Here is a 20,041-nt window from a genome sequence, read left to right on the forward strand (position 1 = left end):
TTCAATGCACTTCCTTCACTTTGCTGTCGGCGTGAGTCAGTTAGTTTATGATTCAGAATCACAACCTGTTGGGGACAAACGGCACCTGTCAAGTAATGGCAATTTCTCGTTTTCAAGGGGGTCCCGACCATCCCAACTGTTAAAATGCCTAACAAGGATCTAAACAGTTTTATTAATGTTAATTGTTCCACATCAATTTCTTATGTTTTGACTGGATATTTGGCATTAATAAGGAACGTTGCACATTTATTAATATTTGTTCCCATTAAGCCAAATGCGTATTTTCCTTTTTTGTGGGAAAAATGCATCACGTTTTTTTTTGAGAGGAAGTTGGCAAACCAGCCCCCTGTAGTGTGAAAGATCTTCCTCACCACTTTGTCCTGCATGTGGCTGTTGAGGATGAGTGGACGTCACTGTGGAACAGCCAGTGACCACTCAACGCCCCCCCCATGTCACGTTAGAAACAGGGCTTGCCTGCCCCTTGACCTGGTACTACTTGATGGAAGCAATACTCCACCTGACATAACATGCACATGCAGCGGTCTCCTAATGTGCCCTCTGGAAAATGGAGGATGAGCACTTTTTCAGTCAGACCTGTTGTCACTGCTGACTTTTTCTCCAGATGATAGCATCCTAATGCCACTGGGATCCCTACAGTGAGAGACGGATGCTAATCATTCATGCGAGGCATACTTGGACCATTAACTTGGCCCATCTCATAACACAAAAAGGAGGTGATGGATGATCTGAGTTGTATTCAGATTGGACGGTTTAAGTGATGTAAAAGGGAGTAGAAATCCTAACATGTCAACACACCCTGAAACCCTAGCCAGCTCTTGCAGTACATAAGCAGCTTCTTTCTAGCAGGTGAATCGACTCTCCCCCCTCCCCAAACCCACAAATGCTTGCAAAAATACTGCTTGACCTCTCTGTCCCATATACGGTAGTGTCCCACCAAGGGACACGCCACACCCACCACTTTCCCCTGTCTGATCCTTGCTTGCTTGTGGGGTTTTTTGGTCAAACTTTATGGCATCCCGAGACTCTCGTAGTAGTTGTCTATCAGATAATACGTCCATATAGGCTCGGCTGTGTGAGCCTTCCCCATACATGTCCCCTCATAAAACTGCCTCTTGTAAAACTGCAGTATTCAAACTTACACACAACGAGAAAGCCCTTGCATTTGAATTGTGTGCGTATGCGAGAGATATTTCCGGGCTGTCAGGAGGAGTCAGTGTTCATCGTCACTTTATCCAGCACAGAAATTGTGTCAGTTATGTCTTGGCTTCCCAAAAAAGCCCAAGATGCTCTTTTTCAGCAATGGTCTCAGTGCTGTTGGTTAGCATGGCTAATGTTGTTTACATGAGAATGAAATGCTCACAGCCCCACCCCTCCTCACTGTCTCTCTTGCTCATTCGTGCAATTAAAATCCTGTCTCTCTGTTTTTTCTTTTAGGGCTTCATCAAAGATGTCCACGAAGACTCACTCACAATTGTTTTTGAAAACAAGTAAGTGTCCTGTTTATCCATCTATCTTTATGGATAAATGTTCGGGAAATTAAGCTGAAACTGTTGTGATTTAAAGTTTTGACGTCTGCTCAGAGCCGGTGCTTTACCCAGTTCCAAATGGTCCCCTTCAGCCCCTTAGCCTGGCATGCAGCTGCCCATACACGTCTCTAACAGTTTGTTTGCCTCCTGCTCTGATCCCCCCTGATAGCATGCTTTCCTATATTCCTAGCCCCACCTACTGTCCCTTTTCCACTACCCACCCATCCCCCTGGTCCCTCTTTATCTACTTGGCTCTGAGTGTAGAGCAGGGTGACCCTAAAAATAGTGACCCGAGGTATGCAGGGTGGGAGGGGGTGGCAGTATCGGGCCTGTGTCATTTTTTTTAGACGACCCCCTCCCTACTCTTACTTTCTCTGAGCACATGGGCCGAGTAGAGGGTTGTAAAACACAGTGATTGAATACGATACCTTTTGGGGTCTTACATGATAGCAATTAATATCTAAATGAGCCAGTTATTAACTGCACTTTATGGAAGTCTTTATTTATTCTTGTTTAATGAAATACATCATACAATGAACAGTCACTCACTTGTCAGGCGCAGTTCCTCAAACCTCCTCATTAAACTTGATGACCCATTTAAAAAAATAAAAAATAAAATAATGAGTTCCATAAAGTCTGTTATTGTGCCGCACAGCCTTGTCTTTACATTCCCAATATGACATCAGGGCAAAAAGGGATTCAACTACAATGTTTAATTGTAATGTATTTATTGACCTGGTTCATCTCTGTGTCGTCTCACCATAGCTGGCAGCCAGAAAGACAGTTGCCCTTCAGCGACGTACGGTTGCCTCCTCCAGCCGAATACCTCAAGGAAATCGGTGAAGGGGAAGAAGTGGAGGTAAGGCCGGCTGCTTTGCACCTCCTTCAGCTCATCCACCTGAGTGGGACCTATGTCTCAAAGCCCATAATGCTCATTATTAGCTCGTGTTAATTGACGTTTCCAGTACATACACTTTAAATGAAGAAAATGAAATACTCTTCTGTTATGCCCTTTTTAAGTTTACGCATTACTATATAACGGCTTCTGGCATGTGACTGCCTAAAAGCTGTTTCTAGATAGATAGATACTTTATTCATCCCAAATTAGGGAATTATTTTGTTACAGCAGGAGTGTTGTCAAGCACCACAAAAGAGTTAAACATATTTAAAAGATAGAATAGGATACAATTTTAATTTACATTAACAGCTAAATATATACTTATTCACATTTAGAAAATACATAAATCACTTGAATTATAAATAATACACAATATAAAGAAAATACTGAATACATTTGTCAGGATTTGTGACTTTGAGGTTTTTGTGTTTTTGAGCAGGCAATTAGAAAATAATAAATCCTAAAAATGTTATATTAACATGTAGAAGTTATCAGTCATTAATTGTTACAATAAAATGTGTCCTTAACATCTCATACAATCTGTCCAAATGACACTAGCTCGTTGTGAAATATGCGTCTTTTTTGGCCCCTGCTTGGCTTTCATTCCTTGTGTTTCTCCTCCCAGGTTTACTCCAGGGCCAACGAACAGGAGCCATGTGGCTGGTGGCTGGCCCGGGTCAGAATGATGAAGGGAGAGGTGAGTTCCAAGAACATTCTCTTTTACAAAATAAAATAGGAGTAAGAGATGGAATTTGTTTTGAACCGTTTAAAAATAGTTTCATCCCTTATGCATACTTTCATAAAGATCATATGCTCTGTACTTGGGATGTGTTTTGTCTTTATGGTGCGTTTAGTCTCTCATAATACAAAAAAAACCTTCTTACAATATTATGACATATTAACAACATGAGGCTTTCGTGTTTTCTTCCAATGAATCTACAGCAAAGTAGTTATTGTTTTTTAAACCGGTCTAGCTTGCCTAACCTTTTAATGTGCCTTTTTTCTAATGTCGTTGAAACATTTATGGGCTCAAGGTGTTAGATCCTTGGCCTAAAAATAAATCATGGAACTTCAGGGTGGAAAAGGACTTAATATTTATAAAATGCTGCCCTGTATCTTCTCATTTATCAAGCCGCAATGGAGCAATTCTATTTCCCTTTGCCTTCAGTGTTTTGTTGTCATGCCAGTTGCTGTTTGTGAAGCTTGTGTGGAGTGAATACAGGCCTGTAGTAAGATAATAACTGCTGGGTAGTGAGCCAGACGATCCAGTTGGTCCTCATGTGGTCTAACAAAGTACCTTCATATGATATTCCTCATACATCCTGTGCCTTTTCTCCACACTGACTTAATGTTGCGTGGACTTCATTGTTTTTTCCTAATAACCAAGCACCAAGGCTGTTAGTCAGCTGCAGGTTGAATAGTGGGTCAGTGGGATATGTAGAGGACTGCGTCGTAGTGCCACTGAGTGGGGGGGGGGGGGGGGGCTGCTGCGGGTGTTATGCTGTTATTTGGAGCAGTCTGATAAGAGCCTGCAGGAATGTCTAGCGCTGACTGATGGCTTTAATTCTGTCCTTTGAGCTTGGTGTGTGCGATGTTCATCTCACCGCCTCACTCTGTCACGGTTCCCCTTTTTCTTTACACACAAGCTATAGAATGAATGCATTTTTAATGTGACGTTTAATTTCCCAATTTGACAGAACATCTATTCATTTCTTATTGAAAGCAGACATCAATATGTTCTTAATTTGAGAGTAGACCTGAATTAATTTCTAATTTGACAGCTAATTCAGCTGTTTTTATATTGACTGGAAACAAAATGTTCTGTTATGCAAAGAAAATAAGTATTTTTTCAGCATTTACATTGCTTATAACGCACAATAAAGAATACTTTGTGCTTGTTTGTCATTTTCATATTTCCAATACATAAAAAAAAAAATACAATTTCTGCTCATCATTTCACGTTTCTTTTATTACTTTGGTTTCCTGTGCTGTCGAGCTTTACTATTTGTGACATTTCTGGCTACGTTTTTTTACAATCAATCTCTAATGTGCTGTTTTTTTAGTTCTACGTGATCGAATACGCGGCATGCGACGCCACATACAACGAGATTGTCACAGCGGAGCGCATCAGGCCCCTCAACCCCAACAGCCCATCCTCTCGAAACTCCTTCCACAAGGTCCCCATCCCTGTCCCAGAAGACCTGAGGGACATGTAAGTGTCATAGCATTGTCAAATGAACAACCTTTAAGTTTGATTTATAAGGTAATATCAGCATTGCACCATATTGTAGTATTTTCTGTATGAATGGATGATTTTACATGTTGTGACACCTTTCCTTACATGTTCATTTCTTGCATCAGTAGTTTTCTCAGTTATGTTGACCCTCTGCTGCCTCATGAATAACAAACCTGACTCCCCTGTGGGTTGTTTTCTTATGGACAGCTGTGAGAGCGAGAACATTCACAAAGACTTCAGGAAAGCTATCGGAGCCAACTGCATCTTCTACAGTACCGAATCACACGAACTCATCGTGCTGGTAAGTACTTGGAACACACATCTCACCTCAGGAACGAGTAAATGGCCTTGTTCCAAATCCAAATATGCGGCACAATTAAAAGGAGCTGCAGTAATTTACATGAAATGGTTTATTTTTTCTTACATGTGTAGATTAGATTTAGCTCATGGTACATAGCCTCCTCTTCCTGTCTTGCTATGTTATTTTTTTCGACAAAACACCCATCAACACAATTCTGAATCTTTCACCACTTTCTCCAATACCCTCACATTCACAAACACTAACTAACCAGTTGTTGATCAATTGTAACTTATTCCCTTTTTTGTTGTCTTCCAGTCTACAAACGAAACCACAGTAAAGCGTGCAACACTTCTGAGCGACATGCATTTCCGCAGCATCCGTACCAAACTCATGCTAATGTCCCGCAACGAGGAAGCCACCAAACATTTGGAGGTAAACCTACACTCTCACACATCCTCTCAAATGCATGTAACAGTGCCCGTACTACTCAATTAGAGGCCCGAGCCATTTTAGCTTTTCACATTTGTGCTTTTGATTTCCCCTGCCAGACAAGTAAGCAGTTAGCATCAGCGTACCAGGAGGAGGTGAAGGTCAGGGAGGACCTGATGGGACTTGCCATCGGTTCCCACGGCGCCAACATCCAGCAGGCCAGGAAGGTGGCCGGAGTCACAGCCATCGAGTTAGAGGAGGAGAGCTGCACATTCAGGATCTACGGAGAGGTATGCTTTTGTTTTAAAGAGCTTGTCAATTCTTGTCCAAATATATCAATTGATGTGTTGACTTGAATTTGGTCATATGTTTGTTACAGTCCCCAGAGGCAGTAAGGCAGGCTAGAGAGTTTCTCGAGTTCAAAGAAGACTACTTTCACGTACCGAGGGACCTCGTAGGTGAGTAAACTACATTGCTGTTCATATACTACTTATCCTTGCATATCTGTATTATCATGACGTTCTTTTAACCCTCTTATTTTTTGTTTTTCTCCCCCAGGCAAAGTCATCGGCAAGAACGGCAAAGTCATTCAGGAGATTGTTGACAAGTCAGGCGTGGTCCGCGTCAGGATCGAGGGAGACAACGACAAAAAGCCCCGAGAGGAGGGGGGCAGGCAGGGGGCAGGCAGGGACGACACTGCCCCCGTTAAAGAGGTGAACGGACCGAACGGCTGGCTTCACAGTCCTGAAAAAACGAACCGCTCTTTGTTCTGTATTAGGCTAAGCTTATCAACCGCAGCAGAGTGTTGAAGTCCAATGTGCCGTCTGCTTTGACACTGTTCCATTCTGCTGCTTTGTCTCTCGCTTGTTTTGTCACCAGCACTTATGTTTTCATCGCTTTCAACACACAGCCCTTTGCACATAATTTGTCAGTTATGTTGGCTGTGTGTGGGCACTGTCTTTTGTCTCTGATGGGTTGATCTGTTTCTGTTGAGTGTTCTTCATGTGACTTTCAAAACTAATCATTACAGAAATAGTTGCCTTACTTATAATTCTTCTGAACTGTTACCTTGTCAGTGAAATGTCCCTGTTACTGAAACTCAAGGATGATCTTTGTACATGAAATAACTCTTCATCTCCCCCTCTGTGTTTCATCAGGGCATGGTTCCCTTCGTCTTTGTGGGAACTAAAGAGAACATCAGCAATGCTCAGGCTCTGTTGGAGTACCATGTGTCCTATCTCCAGGTTAGTCCATTCTCCATGTTTACCAAAAGGTGGCAGCAGTACCCTTTCTCTGTTTGTGTCACTCAACAAACATTTGTTCTTTGACTTCTCATAAATGTATTTCTGCTTAAAATATCTCGGCACAAGCAAACGTGTTTCAAGAAGCACATTTTTTTTCATGAGACACGTGGAGTAAGGACAGGGTGCTGCTGGGAAATGTGGGCGTATCTGCAGGCTCAGTTCATACCGGTCACCTGTTTGCAGCCCCACATGTAGAAAGCTGCTGAGAGCGCCTCCTTTTGCCCTTACCTCATGTGCTTTTATTAATAGCCCCTCTCTGTGGGATGGGGTGAAGGGTACGCAGGAGTTTAGATTACCAGCTATCTGGACCCTCAGCGTCCAAAAATAATGCCAGACCCCCGTCCTGCCTCACTTCCTCCACGCCCCCTGCAGGTTCAGCTGTCGTTGGTGGAGGCAGCTGTCACGCCGTGAACTGAGACCCCCTCTCCTCCAAGTCACCCTTTACTTAAACTCTGCAGAAACTGCTGTCAGTGCACAGCTGCCATTAGATGCAAATGCCCACCCCCTCAAACTATGTGGCTTTTCTGAAAACAAACATGTAATTGTGATTGGCAAAGATAATAGTTGTTTTTAGGAAAAAATGGTTTGAATGATACACGGATCCCTTTTTTAACTCATCAAAAAATGTTTGACCTTATACCGCTATAGATATTGCGACTTTTTGTATAGGGCAGACTTTTTGTGCTCTCTGAAAACATTAACATGATATTATTTATGCTAGTAATCAGTATTGAGGATAATATGAATGAAGTAAATCTATTTAACTCTAAAATGAGATTTGGCTGTAACTTTATGTTGGAGTGCTGTGATTGAGAGCGTTGCTTGTCACATGGGCAATATTGTAAAGCTCTTTTTAAATTAAGTTCACTTTTACATTTAAACACTCTGTAAACTTTGAGTTTACTTATGTCTGTCTAAAGATAAAAAGACATTGGGACAATTTCCATTCTACAGTGTCCACATGCATATTTTTAATTCCAGGCACATCCAGAAAATATCAGCTGTTTTGACAAAAAAAAATCAGCAGTGGTTTTTCTTTAAGAATGACTCAAAGAGTTCCATTTGCCCACAGTCATCACACTGAACGTAACGCATTACTGCCCCCTAGTGGCAGAGTGTTAAACCTAATAACAAGCACAACACCAGCTCACTGCAGATGTTTTCTAAGAATGGCTTGGTCCCAGCGCTACAGATGAACAGATGTGTGTGGTTAATTGTAGTAAACAGAAAGTATCTATGAATGTCTTTATGACTCACTTTGATAACTACTTTTTCACTCCGGTTACTTATTTGCTTTTTAATTTTCCATGCATTGTTCTTAATCATATACATTGAAGTGCACACTAACCACCACTGTCTCCTCGTCCCCCCCCTGCAGGAGGTGGAGCAGCTGCGCCTGGAGCGTCTCCAGATTGACGAGCAGCTCCGTCAGATCGGGGTTGGTTACCGCGCTCCTGCTAGCCGACCTGGGGGCCCCGGTGTTGAACGGGAGAAAGGTTACTTAACAGATGATAGCAGCAACTCACTCCACACCTCTCGCACCTACGGAGGCCGCGGCAGAGGGCGTAGGACCTCAAACAGCCAGTACTCTGGATATGGTAAGAAGAATCTGGACATATTTGAAAGTAAAGTAGATAAGATATATTTCTGTTATTTCCTATGCTAATGTTTTTTTTTAAATGTATCTATGTTTGATCCAGGCACAAACTCTGAGCTGTCCAATACTTCTGAGACAGAGGAATTGGGGCGATCGCGACCAGCGGCCCCGTGGATTAGGGGCCGATGAGCGAGGATCCCGACGGGGCGGCAGGGGCCGAGGCACAAACACAGGACGAGGCCGTGGGGGGCCAGGGGCCAAGCCTTCCAACTCCATCAGCTCAGGTAGTTATGGCCAAAGTTTAGGGCTAAACATTTCATCCCTTGGTCCTAAGAGGTTGAACATTTGAATATTACAATAATAAGATGAGAAACAAAACCTAGAGTATGGTGCTGCTTGGCATGTCTTTCCAAGAAGCTGCGGGCATGTGTGCCTTTTACAGGATGAAGTAAGGACCTTATAGTCAGGGGGATTCTTGTTGTTAAAATGTACTGAAAAACATGTTAGTATAATACAGTGGTTCTCATCATTCTCCACTTTGAACAGGTGGGGCTTTTCAAGCCCCACCTGTTCCTCATCACTCCAATAAAATGGTAGGATGAGAGCTACTTTCAAAAAAGAAAACAAGTCCGCTACTTTTACTCTTTTTTGTTTTTTGCAGTGTATATATTTAGCACATTTTAACATTATTCTATGCTTACCTTTAACCTTTGAGTGCTGTTTGGGTCTGTGGGACCCGTTTGCAGTGTTTACTCAAAGAAAATGTATGCCATTTAATTATTTTAACCTGCTTTATTTGTAAAGTGGGGGGACACAAACGGGATTTTGAAAAGTGTCACAGTTAAACTCCTTATGAAGTGGTGAGATGCCGCTCCACATTGCTTTTCTTCCCGGGTGCGTGCGCGTGTGTGACCTATGTCTGTAAATTATTTTGGTTTCAGGTGTGTGAGATTTTTACATAGGACCTATGTCTGTAAATTATTTTGTGTGTGTGTGGCCATTGGGAGATTCGGGACTGTTCCCGGTGGGCCGCTGCCTTTGGCATAGGTGGGCCGTGGACTTTCACAGCGCTGGTTCCGCCACCGCAAACACCCGCCGTTGCGAGGCTCCTGCGCATCCGGTGCTGTGAAAGTCCACCGCCGTTGCGAACTTGCGAGTCTCCGGTTGTAACAGTCCACTAACGCCCGCCAGGACCCAGGTTCGATTCCGGCCTGAGGTCCAAAACATTTATTTAAAAAATAATAATAGTCTCCCGTTCATCGCGTCCATTCGCGGCCTACCTATCACATCTCTGCGCCCCACACTTTGAGAAACGCTGGTATAATACCAGCTATAGAAGGATATTTACAGTTTTCACTCTTTTTGTTAAAGCATTTTTTTGTTTAAACTAAAGCAATGAAATGTCAAAGAGGGGTGAAGCATTGGCAATTGTAGCTGTATCACTCATTATATTTTCTGTGGCATACGCAGTGCTGAGGGACCCGGACAGTAACCCGTACTCCCTGCTGGAAGGCGAGGGAGAGCAGGCCGAATCTGACATTGTTGATGGCGTGGCAGACCGCCGCAGACGCTCCAGACGTCGCCGTAACGACCAGGAGCCCAGCGTGATGGATGCTGCCGCAGAGTCAGACGGCCAGGCCGCCCCCAGTGAGAACGGACTGGGTGAGCACTTAATGTTGTCATCTCATCTCTGCAATCAAAACCAAAGTATTTGTCAATTGAATCAGAAATTATGAGAGATGGTCATCTTTATTTTTCTCATTTGACAGATGATGAAGCCCGACCTCAGCGCCGCAACCGAAGCCGGCGCCGTCGCAACCGTGGCAACCGCCCAGAGGGAGGTTCAGCCAGCCGTGAAAGACAGACAGCTGAAGGTGGTGAGTCATAATTTTTATTTTTATTTCGTCTACCTTTTCAGAACAAATATTATTTTTCAATACAATCATCATGGATCACTTGCTTTTAAATCTGTTAGAATCTGTATTTGGATATATACAAGTAGTTTTTATTACTACTGATAGCCTATCAAAGAAATAGCAGAACATTTGAAAACATGTGAATGTATAATGTGTTGCTCTGGCTAACATATTTTGATGTTTCCAGTGACTGTTGCTGACTACATATCCCGTGCTGAGTCCCAGAGCAGACAGAACTTGCCCCAGAAGGAAAACCACGCTGGTTCCGAGCCCAAGGTAAAGGCACAAACACACACTGCAACTATCAGGGACAGATACATGTTCTTTTGCTGGGTACTGATGTAACATTTTAACCATTTTGGGTTATTAAAAAGGAATTGTTCTGATATATCAGTATTGCACTGTACGAACACTGAACAAGCACTTTCCCAAAAAACTATAGACCATAAACTGAAAAGCATCTATTATGCTATGAAATTGGAAATAAAAATGAATACGATAATAAACCGTGTGCATTAGAAAAAGGGTTTTAATAAGTTGGCTGTATTTTAAACACACATATATATATATATATATATATATATATATATATTATTGACCTGTTGATTTGCACATCTATGTATCTGTGGACTAAACTGTGTCACCTGTACTACAACAGTTTGGCACGAAAACAAGAACTATTACATTGCTGTAAATTACATTGTTGGTCCATTCTCACCTTTGTCACTTTTTGTTCCCCACAGGAGAACGGGACCAGCGACACAAAGGATGAGCGAACGCCCTCCATGGGTTCCCCCAAAGGCATGAGCTCGGCCAGCGAGACCCTGACCTTGGTCAACGGGGTCTCGTAAAGAGACGGCCCTGCCCCTCGCGAACCCAAGTCTAGAGCAAGACTCCATGGCAAACTCTGTCCCTGCTTGCATTAACTTAAACCTTAAACTGATGAGTGAAAAGTACCTGACAAAATACCTGAATTCCTACTATGAGAGTATAAAAGTACAAAAAAACGACAAACGCATCTACTTAAAAACACACGTTAACGGTGTATGCTATCCTATCTATCAGTACTTAGTGCTTATTTAAAAAAAAAAAAAAAAAAAAACTAGCTTGCCAAAAAAGAGCTGGTGGATATGACTTGATTTTTAAAAATACTGAAATACAAGAAACAGGACGAGACTTTTTTTTGTTGTTTTTCAAAAGGTTGTCTTTATTTGTGTCTTTTCGTTATGTTTATTTTGTTCATTGTTTATCACTGGTTTGGACTCGGCAGTCGCTCTCTCACCCAAAACAGAAGCGTCTCTTCACAGTGTTAATGTACAGACGAGAGAGATGTAAGCTGTAGGGAGCGGCGTACAAGCAGACAGTCCAATAGCTTATGTGACACGACGTTCACACACTGAACCTGGGAGTGGAGACAGACAGACAGATTGGAATATTGATAGACATTGTGCCTTGAATTTGAAAAAAAAATAATAATAAAAAAAAAAAAACTTGAGTTTTTCCATTAAGTTTGCTTTTGTTTCCTAAGAGGAAGAAAACGAGGGAGAGGTGTTCTTCCAGGTTTTTTTTTTGGTTATAAAAAAGACAGACCTGTGAGGGAGTGACGAGTGAAAAAAGGATACAGAAAAGGAAGAGTGGCTGGCCAACGTGAGGAAGAAAGTCTGGTGCCAAACACAAAATTCAAGGCGCTTGTTCTCATTCTGAGTAGAATGGACGGCGTAGGGGTGCATATGTGCCCGTGTGAGATATTTGGCAACCACAAAACAAAACTGGGAGGGGTGAGGTAACAAAACGTAGCCCTGGGCGGGTCGCACGGTGAGGCATCTCTGATAGCAACAGGCCTGAGGGGGTGTCTTCCTCCTCTTTCCTGATTTAGCTCTTATTGAGGGTCCATGGTGGCTCCCACACAGCCTTGTAAACAGGACAGGCTGAGACCAGACGGACGGCAGACTTGAAACTATAGATTTAGACTTAAAGAGAACTATACCGTGCCTCTTTCTCTGTGTCGGAGGGGGGGCGGCAGTGCTAGCTTCCAGCCACAATTGTGTCTTGTCAAAACCACTGCAGCGCACAGCTCCGGATGCACACTAGGGGCGACCACCTTTTTCTGGGACGGGTGCTGCTAGTGGGGTGGGGGGAGGGAGCCTGGAAACCCGCGGACTGTGGGACAGCTTCAAATGACACGAGAGCCACATGACACACAGGCCCACGCTTACAGGATACACACACACACACCAGGTGGTAGGTCGCAGGAGTAGAGGAGTGCAAACAACAACAAAAACAAGCGAGGTGTCCAGTCTTGTACCTGGAAGTTTGGATTGGCAAATTGGTGTAAGAGAGGGACTCGAAAAACCTCGGTGGCTCTCTACTCATGTTGTTACTGTTGTCTTGGTTACCGCTCTCAAGTTTTTTTTTGTTGCTATTTCCACATCATTAGAAAATATGAAATAAAAAATGAAAGTGAAATCAACCTCTTCTCTGGAGAACGAACTTTGATTTCTCTGTCTTGTGAGTTTGCAGTCTATTTTTCTAACTTGCATGGCATTTAGTAGTAGGTGGTGCCTGTCCTGTGCATGAGGAAAAGGGTGTTTATTAATCTGACTTACAAAGCCATTGTTTCATTCACTAGAATTGCTGCTAATGTACACATTGAATGTCCAACTAACGTCTTGAAAAAGAAACTATTTGTGACTTCAAAAACATCCCCCGCCCCCACAAGAAAGCCCAAGTTTCTATCGGTGGAGTCAGAAAAGGACCCATTTCTTCGCCTACAAAGTGTTACCTTACAAGGGCAATATTGTGCATGACAAGCAAGCGTCCACATGACCAAAGGTTTTGAGAGACAGATGAATGGGAGTTTGGTTGAGTTGACCCAGATGCTGCTGTCATACATGTCTGCTCACCTGTATGTTGTGTTTTTAAAGAATGAACGAGCACTTGAGTATTTGTACCTTGGTTCAGTTGCATGCGTGTGAGTGGAGAAAGCCCTAACCGGTATGTTTGTGTTTACTTTTATACCTCATTGTGTGAGTACTGTATATCCTCATGTATCTGTACCCCTCGCGTCCTGTTGAAAGGCTGCTGGCTGCTGTGTGTGTGTGTGTGCCTGTGTGGATGCTGGTTGTACAGTTGACTCCTTACTCTCTCCGATTTTGTCTCTGGTTTTCTCACTCATGTTCTGATGGCAATAAAGGACTTTTCATTGTTTGGTATACATCTCTTCTGAACAGTTTGTTATTTTTTAATATTGGCCTTAAAGGTCCCTTATTATACTGTTTTTCATCAAAATATATATATATATAATAGGTCTCAGACAAAAAACTTCTCTGAAGTGTTAGGCTAGAAATAACAAACAGCATGCATTTTAGCATCCCATAAACCCCTCTGTTTCCAAAGTGCTGATTCGCTGTCTGTTACTTTAGATGAAAGTAAGTAGGAGCCCCTCTGAGAGACATTTGGTTAAAAAGAACTCAATGGTGCTCTAGGAGGAGATTCAGGTGATAATGACTTCATAAAGTGGCCAAAATCTGATCAGCTCATTTTCAGACAGATTTTTATATAAATTAATCGGGACAAAAAGTGAGCGAATCTTTTTTCCTGAAACTTTCAGAATCTCTTTACACAGAGGGGACATGTTTATGTATAAAAGACATGAACAAGTGGATGTTGCACAATACCTTTAAGTCATGACACAGCAGCCACATCAAAAGTTAGTTGAAGGGTTTTTGCAAAATAACTATAATTTAACACTCGCTAGTAGCCTACAGTTAAAGCAATTCAAAAATAACCTGGATACAAAAAACAAATGCATGCCTCTATTTGTCTTTTTTAAAGAATCCTAATTTCGAGTATAGAAGCATGAGGGAAGTCCAGCACACATTTCAGAGTGAATAAGCAAGGTATTTGATGGAGAACATGATACAAAATAGTACATTACTTTACAGTAAAGTGTATTTTTAATGTGCCCATGCATTATTTGTTGGTTTCGGTGGGCGTGTTATACTACTCATCCATCCTCTGGCAATTTTTAACCATTTATATATTATATTTAAGATAATAGCATACTATTAGACTTGAGTAGAGCATAATTATACTGTAGCTATACCATATTTGTTAAAGGAGGGCATTGATGAAAGTTCATAAATAGGTCCTTACACAACAATGATGACGTTTTACAGCTTGCTTTGTGACTGTTATTTCAGTTTTCCCAATGGTACTCCTAGTCTTGGTCCCTATATTATTCTGAAGTAAGATAATTGTTCTTTATGACCAGATTAGCTGCATGTACCCTTCTTTTTTAAAGAAACAGAGGGGGGAATTTTGATTGCAGCGGAGTTCTGCCCCCGAGTGGCCAAACAAAACAACAAAGAGATCAAAAAGTCTGCTTTACATTTGAATGAGGTATCATTCAAAAGCTATGTAAAGTAATACCACATGTTGCAATTTAAGATAAAAGAGTGATGAGTCTCCCTTTAAAACCTATATCTAGGTTTGGGTTTCTATTCTTACTAAGGGATTTTAATTCACTCAGACATGATTGAACACTTTCATTTGAATTATCTGTGTCCTTCAAACATGTCTTCCTACATCTTCTGCAGTAAGAAAGGTAAAACATGCTGTAATCAAATGAAATTCACATGGGATTTTAGATCAGAAACAAACATACTCAATACAATAAAGAGAGGAAATAACCTATACACTGTGTAGTTATTACATGTAGATGTTTGATTAAGGTAGTGGTACACTTTCTACATAACTACTCTTACCAACGAACCAAGCCTTAACAAATAGAAAGGCTTTTCCGCATAAAACCTCGTGTCTTCATCATTTTAGCCAATCACAGTCCGTACTTTGAAATGGACGCGTCTATCCACCAATCACATTATTGCTTGGGCGCCTAAAGTCACACCATATCCGGTGGATCTTATCAGGGAGTTTCGAGTCGACTTCGTTGAGTCACCGATCGCGAGCTGTGAGTAGTTTCTCCTTCTTCAAATATACTCGTTTCTGCTTTTATAATGCCTGCATTTGTACACGTCTTCAACGTAACTTAATACATTTGGTAATGGTTGAATGTAATTGTATTTACTTCCGTTAACTTACATGAGACAAATGGATTGGAAGCTAATGCTAGCTCGCTAATAGAAACCATTCAAATAAAGCGAGCCGGGCCTAACTGCTCTGAGCAGGAAGTGCAAACACGGCGACGAAATATTTTTAATTCGAGCTAGCTGCAAATAAAGTCGTACAGTTTATTATTATATTACAAAAGTTATACGTGAATAAAATAACGAAGCTAAACGGGTCACTTGTGGACATATGTGGGCATTGTTTTTGCTCTGGTTGTCCTTACCCGACATGCGGCTCGATTACAAGCCGTCTATATCCTCGCCCTCACATTGGTTACTGTCTGACTGTTATTACATGCTGGCCTGTGGTTTCTCATCCTCTCTTTATCCCCTTTTAGAGGATCACACTTGAGCAACCATGGTGAAAATCTTCATTGGGAACCTGTCTCAGCACACTGAGAAGGAGGACGTGGAAGCTCTCTTTACCAAATATGGCACAGTGACAGAATGTGCAAAGTACAAAAATTATGCCTTTGTCCACATGGATGACCGCAAGTCAGCCACCAAAGCCATCCGTGAGCTCCATCTCCATAAGCTGGATGGCAGGCCCATCAACGTGGAGCCCAGCAGAGGGAAGAACCAGGGCCCTGTGAAGCTCCACATTGCCAATGTAGAAAAGGGCTTTGACGATGAGCTGCGAGCCATGTTTGAAGAGTATGGCACAGTGAAAGAGTGTGCCATTGTCAAGAACTTTGCCTTTGTTCACATGGATAACTCTGATGAGGCCATGGATGCCATAAAGGGCCTGGATAACACAGAGTTTCAAGGTAAGTCAATCAATATTCAATTCAAGTTTTTTTAGATATCCTAACTAGGGATGTCACGATGCCATACATTTGTATGTACCAATACCAGTGAAACCGTAATTTTTTTTTTGATGCCACAGTTAAGATTTATTTTTTTAAACCTTTAAACGGGTTATAATTCATCCTGAAATCTTTTTAGATTGTGAAAACTATTTTTGGGTTAAAAACCACTTTTTTTTAACAAACCTGCAGTTGCCTTTTGACCAATATTATTATTTATTGCTAAAAAAGAGCCTGAATGCACCATAGACTCTGTAGAACCTTGTTCCACCTTCTGCCAACACCTAACATTAACTAGCTCTCCTGTGCCATCAAAACGTTAATAATAATCAGGATAAAATAGCCTTGAAAGCATTGACAATTTGTACATCGGACGCCATTAGTCTCGAATGCTGGCCGTACAGGGAATTACGATGCTGTAAAAAATAAATATCATACGTTTTACAAAATGTAAGCCATGACTTTGTTCTTATGTATCGGTAGCTCGTGACATCCCCAGTCCATACTGTTGTATTTTAGATTTGAGGGACACTGATTTTCTCTCTCTTAGGAAAGCGCATACACGTTCAGATATCAAAAAGCAGACCCAAAGGTGGACCCGAGGAGGAGGACGACTATCCGCCCCCACCGAACAGAGGAGGCTATTATCCCCCTCCCCGCTACCCGGGGGAGAGGCCCGAGCCTCCGTACAGAGATCCCAGAGATCACAGAGATCCCAGAGATCACAGAGATCTCCGGGATCCCCGCGATCGCATGTCTGCGTACGCCCCTCCACCCCTGCCCCCGCCACCCCCTCCCCCAAGACGAGCATCTTACCACGACCGTGGCTACGGCGAGCGAGAGGACTACGCCATGGTGGATTACTACGAGAAATACAGAGCCCGCCCCTACAGCATGGGCGGATACGATGACAGGCGTTCCAACGCCCCTCCTCCTCCGCCACCCCCCTCGGCACTGGTAAGGGAACGTCTCTCTATGGGGGCTCCTGACCCGTACGAGCGCCGCCCCCCTCCCCCCTCCATCCTACATGTCTAGAGATCGAAGCCCGATCAGACGTGCCCCCCCTCCGCCTCCTCCATCAGCCGGTAACGGGTACTCATACGAGCGTTCCAGGCTCTCCCCGCTGTCCAGGGCTCCCATGTACGCGCCTCAGATGTACGCAGCCCACCGCCCCAGGGACCCCTACGCAGAGAGAGGGCCCCCGCCTCCACCACCACCCCCCCGATATGCGGGCTACTAGGCATCCGGAGGGTCATTCAAGGTGAGAACTGAGTGGATGGTAAATGTCATTTAAAAGAAAGTAAGCATGATTGAGAAAATGTTAAATAAATGTGCACCGAAAATGAATTTGAGAGCTGAATCCGTTGAGGTAGAATCACGCTTTAAACCACCCCCATCAGCCAGAGCTCTTAATTCCTGCTGATTTAGTCCAGACCAATATACAGAAACTAAACCCTTGCTGATAGAATCCTAAAAATACTGCTGCTTTAACATCAAAGATCAGTCTTGCGCGATTAAAACCCGCTCCTTGACATGTGTGGTGTGCTCTCTTCCCAGGTTTAGAATATTGCAAGATCGTCGTCGTCTGCTGATGCACGTGGCGCGAAACATCCCCCTCGTCTTTGGCGGATTGCGTTGCGTTTGCCTGAGACTTACTGGAAGATACTGTTTTGCAGAACGCCCCGTACTTTAAAATCATATGATTCCATGTCTACGGTTCACGTAATCTTCTGAGCTGTTGATGCCTTTTCTGTTCCTTTGCTTGTTTTACTGTTTAGATCCCTCAAATGTTTTAAAGAATAGGATGCTGGCTTAGATGCCTAGTCTATTTCAGTGTGACGGAGTACTGTTAATGCCAAAAGCCCTCTGCTCTTCAATTTTTCTAAATGGATATGCTCTTTTTCATAACGAGGGAAGACATTTAAATAAAAATAAATACATAGTCTGAGATCAAATTCATTGCACTCAGACTAAGGTTGTTGGTTATTTACAAAATATTAATCAAAATAAGAATAAAAGTTCAGTGTAGAGGTGTTTTTATAATCATTTTACATGGTGTGGCAGGTTGTACGTAATCTTTTAAGATTTGCGACAAATGTTAGCATGACGAATCAAAAGTTCAAGGGTTGTTTTGTTTTGTGTTATCTTTTCTTGCGAAAATAGATTCTAGACACCCATTATGTATGATTTACTTTACTTTACAAGTTGCTTTTTATTTGATCGCTTTTTAATAAACAAATGAAACCAAAAACTACGTTCTAACTGTCAAATTTTTCCTTGTGCGGTAGGCTTTCTAGTTTAATGGCTCAGCAGGAATTCGAAGTAATACCCAGGCGTTTAACTCCTAACACGCTTCAGCTTCACACCCTTGAGTTAGGAGCTTAACACATGGTAGTTAGTGTTGGCTCAGCCCTGTTCAATCCCATCATAAATGGTGAAAACCTGTCAGTCTTTGTTATTGAAGCACTCAATCTGCTTTCAATTGAAATCTTGTGTAGGTTAATGTCCACTTGATCATCTAAAAATGTGATACAAAGTGAGATATCTTTGTGCAGCAATTCACTGACATTTAAAACTGTTAAATGATGTAATATCGATTCCTTTCAACCCTTTAATGTATTACAGTTGATGAAATCTGGCTCTCCACAAACCCTGGAGTGATTAAAAGGGGGTGACACCCAATGTTTTCATGCTGCGTCTTCCTGATTTGACACGTTTTCCGTGGTAGAGGGAGCTCCATCACAATTTCCATTGCCTACCATGAGCTAAGCTAATTGGTGGTAATCCTAGAAATGGGTCAATAATTAGCTTTGCGATGGCACATGTCGTCTTGCGGCAATTACTCATTCTTCATTTTCATTTAGTTCACACTACATACTACTCAACATGAATAACCTTGTATGTGTATGTGCCACAATTTGCATGCAGTCTTGGTCTTCTTAGTATCTTTGCTCTTTGTAGGTTGTTAGACTATCAGGAGACGCCAGCTCAGGGTAAGTCGTCCTCTGAAGATGAGCAGCAGCCACTGCAAGAGGTAGGTAGTGTTCCAGATCGATTTCAAAACACCACTAATGCAATAAATGTGGTTTTGCATTTATACTTCAATATGTTCCTGCTCTAGGACACGGTTTCTCAAATGGGTGTATGGATTTCTACAGATTGTTTTAAATATTAATTTGAATTTGTTTAATTAATATAAAATATATATTTCAAAAATGAATAATAGAATAAATGTGATTATAATAATTTGGTAATGATCATTTAAGTTAAAGCAAATGTAAATAAACACCTTTCATTTATATATTCCCTTTTTTTAATGCAATTGTATGGATGCCCATTTCCGCCACTTGAAAAAAAAAAAAATCCCCATGAAAAGTCATGAGATAAGAAAGTCGAAATTATGAGATAAAAAGTCATAATTGTGAGATAAGAAGTGTGCATGCGCTGCAGTGGCGCTGTCTTCAAAGGTCCCTTCATCACCTTGCTGCTCTCCACCATGCAAACGGCATCTAGTCCTAAATAAGGTGACTTTTGTAAATGTTAGATGTTATATAGCCTATATTGCAGCTAAACTACAACAATGCAGTTCATAGCTTTGACATTACCTGTTATGAACTATAATATATATGCCTATAGTTTTGTGGTAACGTTCACGCCACTAATGACAATAGTCTGCTGCTGTGAGTTGCTAGCCTAACTAACCCGTAAACGTTACCACAAAACTATAGGCATATATTATAGTTCATAACAGGCAATGTCAAAGCAATATATATTATATATATATTTAGGCTATATGTAACATCTAACATTTACAAAAGTCACCTGTAATAGTTACCTTATTTAGGACTAGATGCCGTTTGCATGGTGGAGAGCAGCAA

General features: G+C 42.0%; 2 protein-coding genes across 2 annotated transcripts in view; both read left to right on the forward strand.

The window, feature by feature from the left end:
- The window catches only part of fxr2 (fragile X mental retardation, autosomal homolog 2), a 15,521-nt gene extending 2,081 nt beyond the window's left edge, over positions 1 to 13,440 (forward strand). Inside the window, 17 exon segments of the mRNA XM_034210535.1 lie at positions 1,456 to 1,508; positions 2,313 to 2,406; positions 3,071 to 3,142; positions 4,509 to 4,657; positions 4,889 to 4,982; positions 5,298 to 5,414; positions 5,531 to 5,701; positions 5,791 to 5,869; positions 5,970 to 6,124; positions 6,569 to 6,655; positions 8,094 to 8,313; positions 8,416 to 8,485; positions 8,487 to 8,596; positions 9,783 to 9,974; positions 10,082 to 10,189; positions 10,416 to 10,504; positions 10,972 to 13,440. Coding sequence (XP_034066426.1) covers positions 1,456 to 1,508; positions 2,313 to 2,406; positions 3,071 to 3,142; positions 4,509 to 4,657; positions 4,889 to 4,982; positions 5,298 to 5,414; positions 5,531 to 5,701; positions 5,791 to 5,869; positions 5,970 to 6,124; positions 6,569 to 6,655; positions 8,094 to 8,313; positions 8,416 to 8,485; positions 8,487 to 8,596; positions 9,783 to 9,974; positions 10,082 to 10,189; positions 10,416 to 10,504; positions 10,972 to 11,079 — 1,968 coding nt within the window. The 3' untranslated portion in view covers positions 11,080 to 13,440.
- Positions 13,441 to 15,056: 1,616 nt separating this feature from the next.
- On the forward strand, positions 15,057 to 17,424 carry LOC117542720 (RNA-binding protein 4B-like). Its single transcript, XM_034210543.1, is given in 4 exon segments — positions 15,057 to 15,200; positions 15,696 to 16,124; positions 16,714 to 17,167; positions 17,169 to 17,424. Coding segments are annotated over 3 exon segments (1,098 nt in total). The 5' UTR covers positions 15,057 to 15,200; positions 15,696 to 15,715; the 3' UTR covers positions 17,404 to 17,424.
- The last annotated feature ends 2,617 nt before the right edge of the window (positions 17,425 to 20,041 follow it).

Source organism: Gymnodraco acuticeps, unplaced genomic scaffold (genome assembly GCF_902827175.1).
Source record: "Gymnodraco acuticeps unplaced genomic scaffold, fGymAcu1.1, whole genome shotgun sequence".
Lineage (NCBI taxonomy): Eukaryota > Metazoa > Chordata > Actinopteri > Perciformes > Bathydraconidae > Gymnodraco > Gymnodraco acuticeps.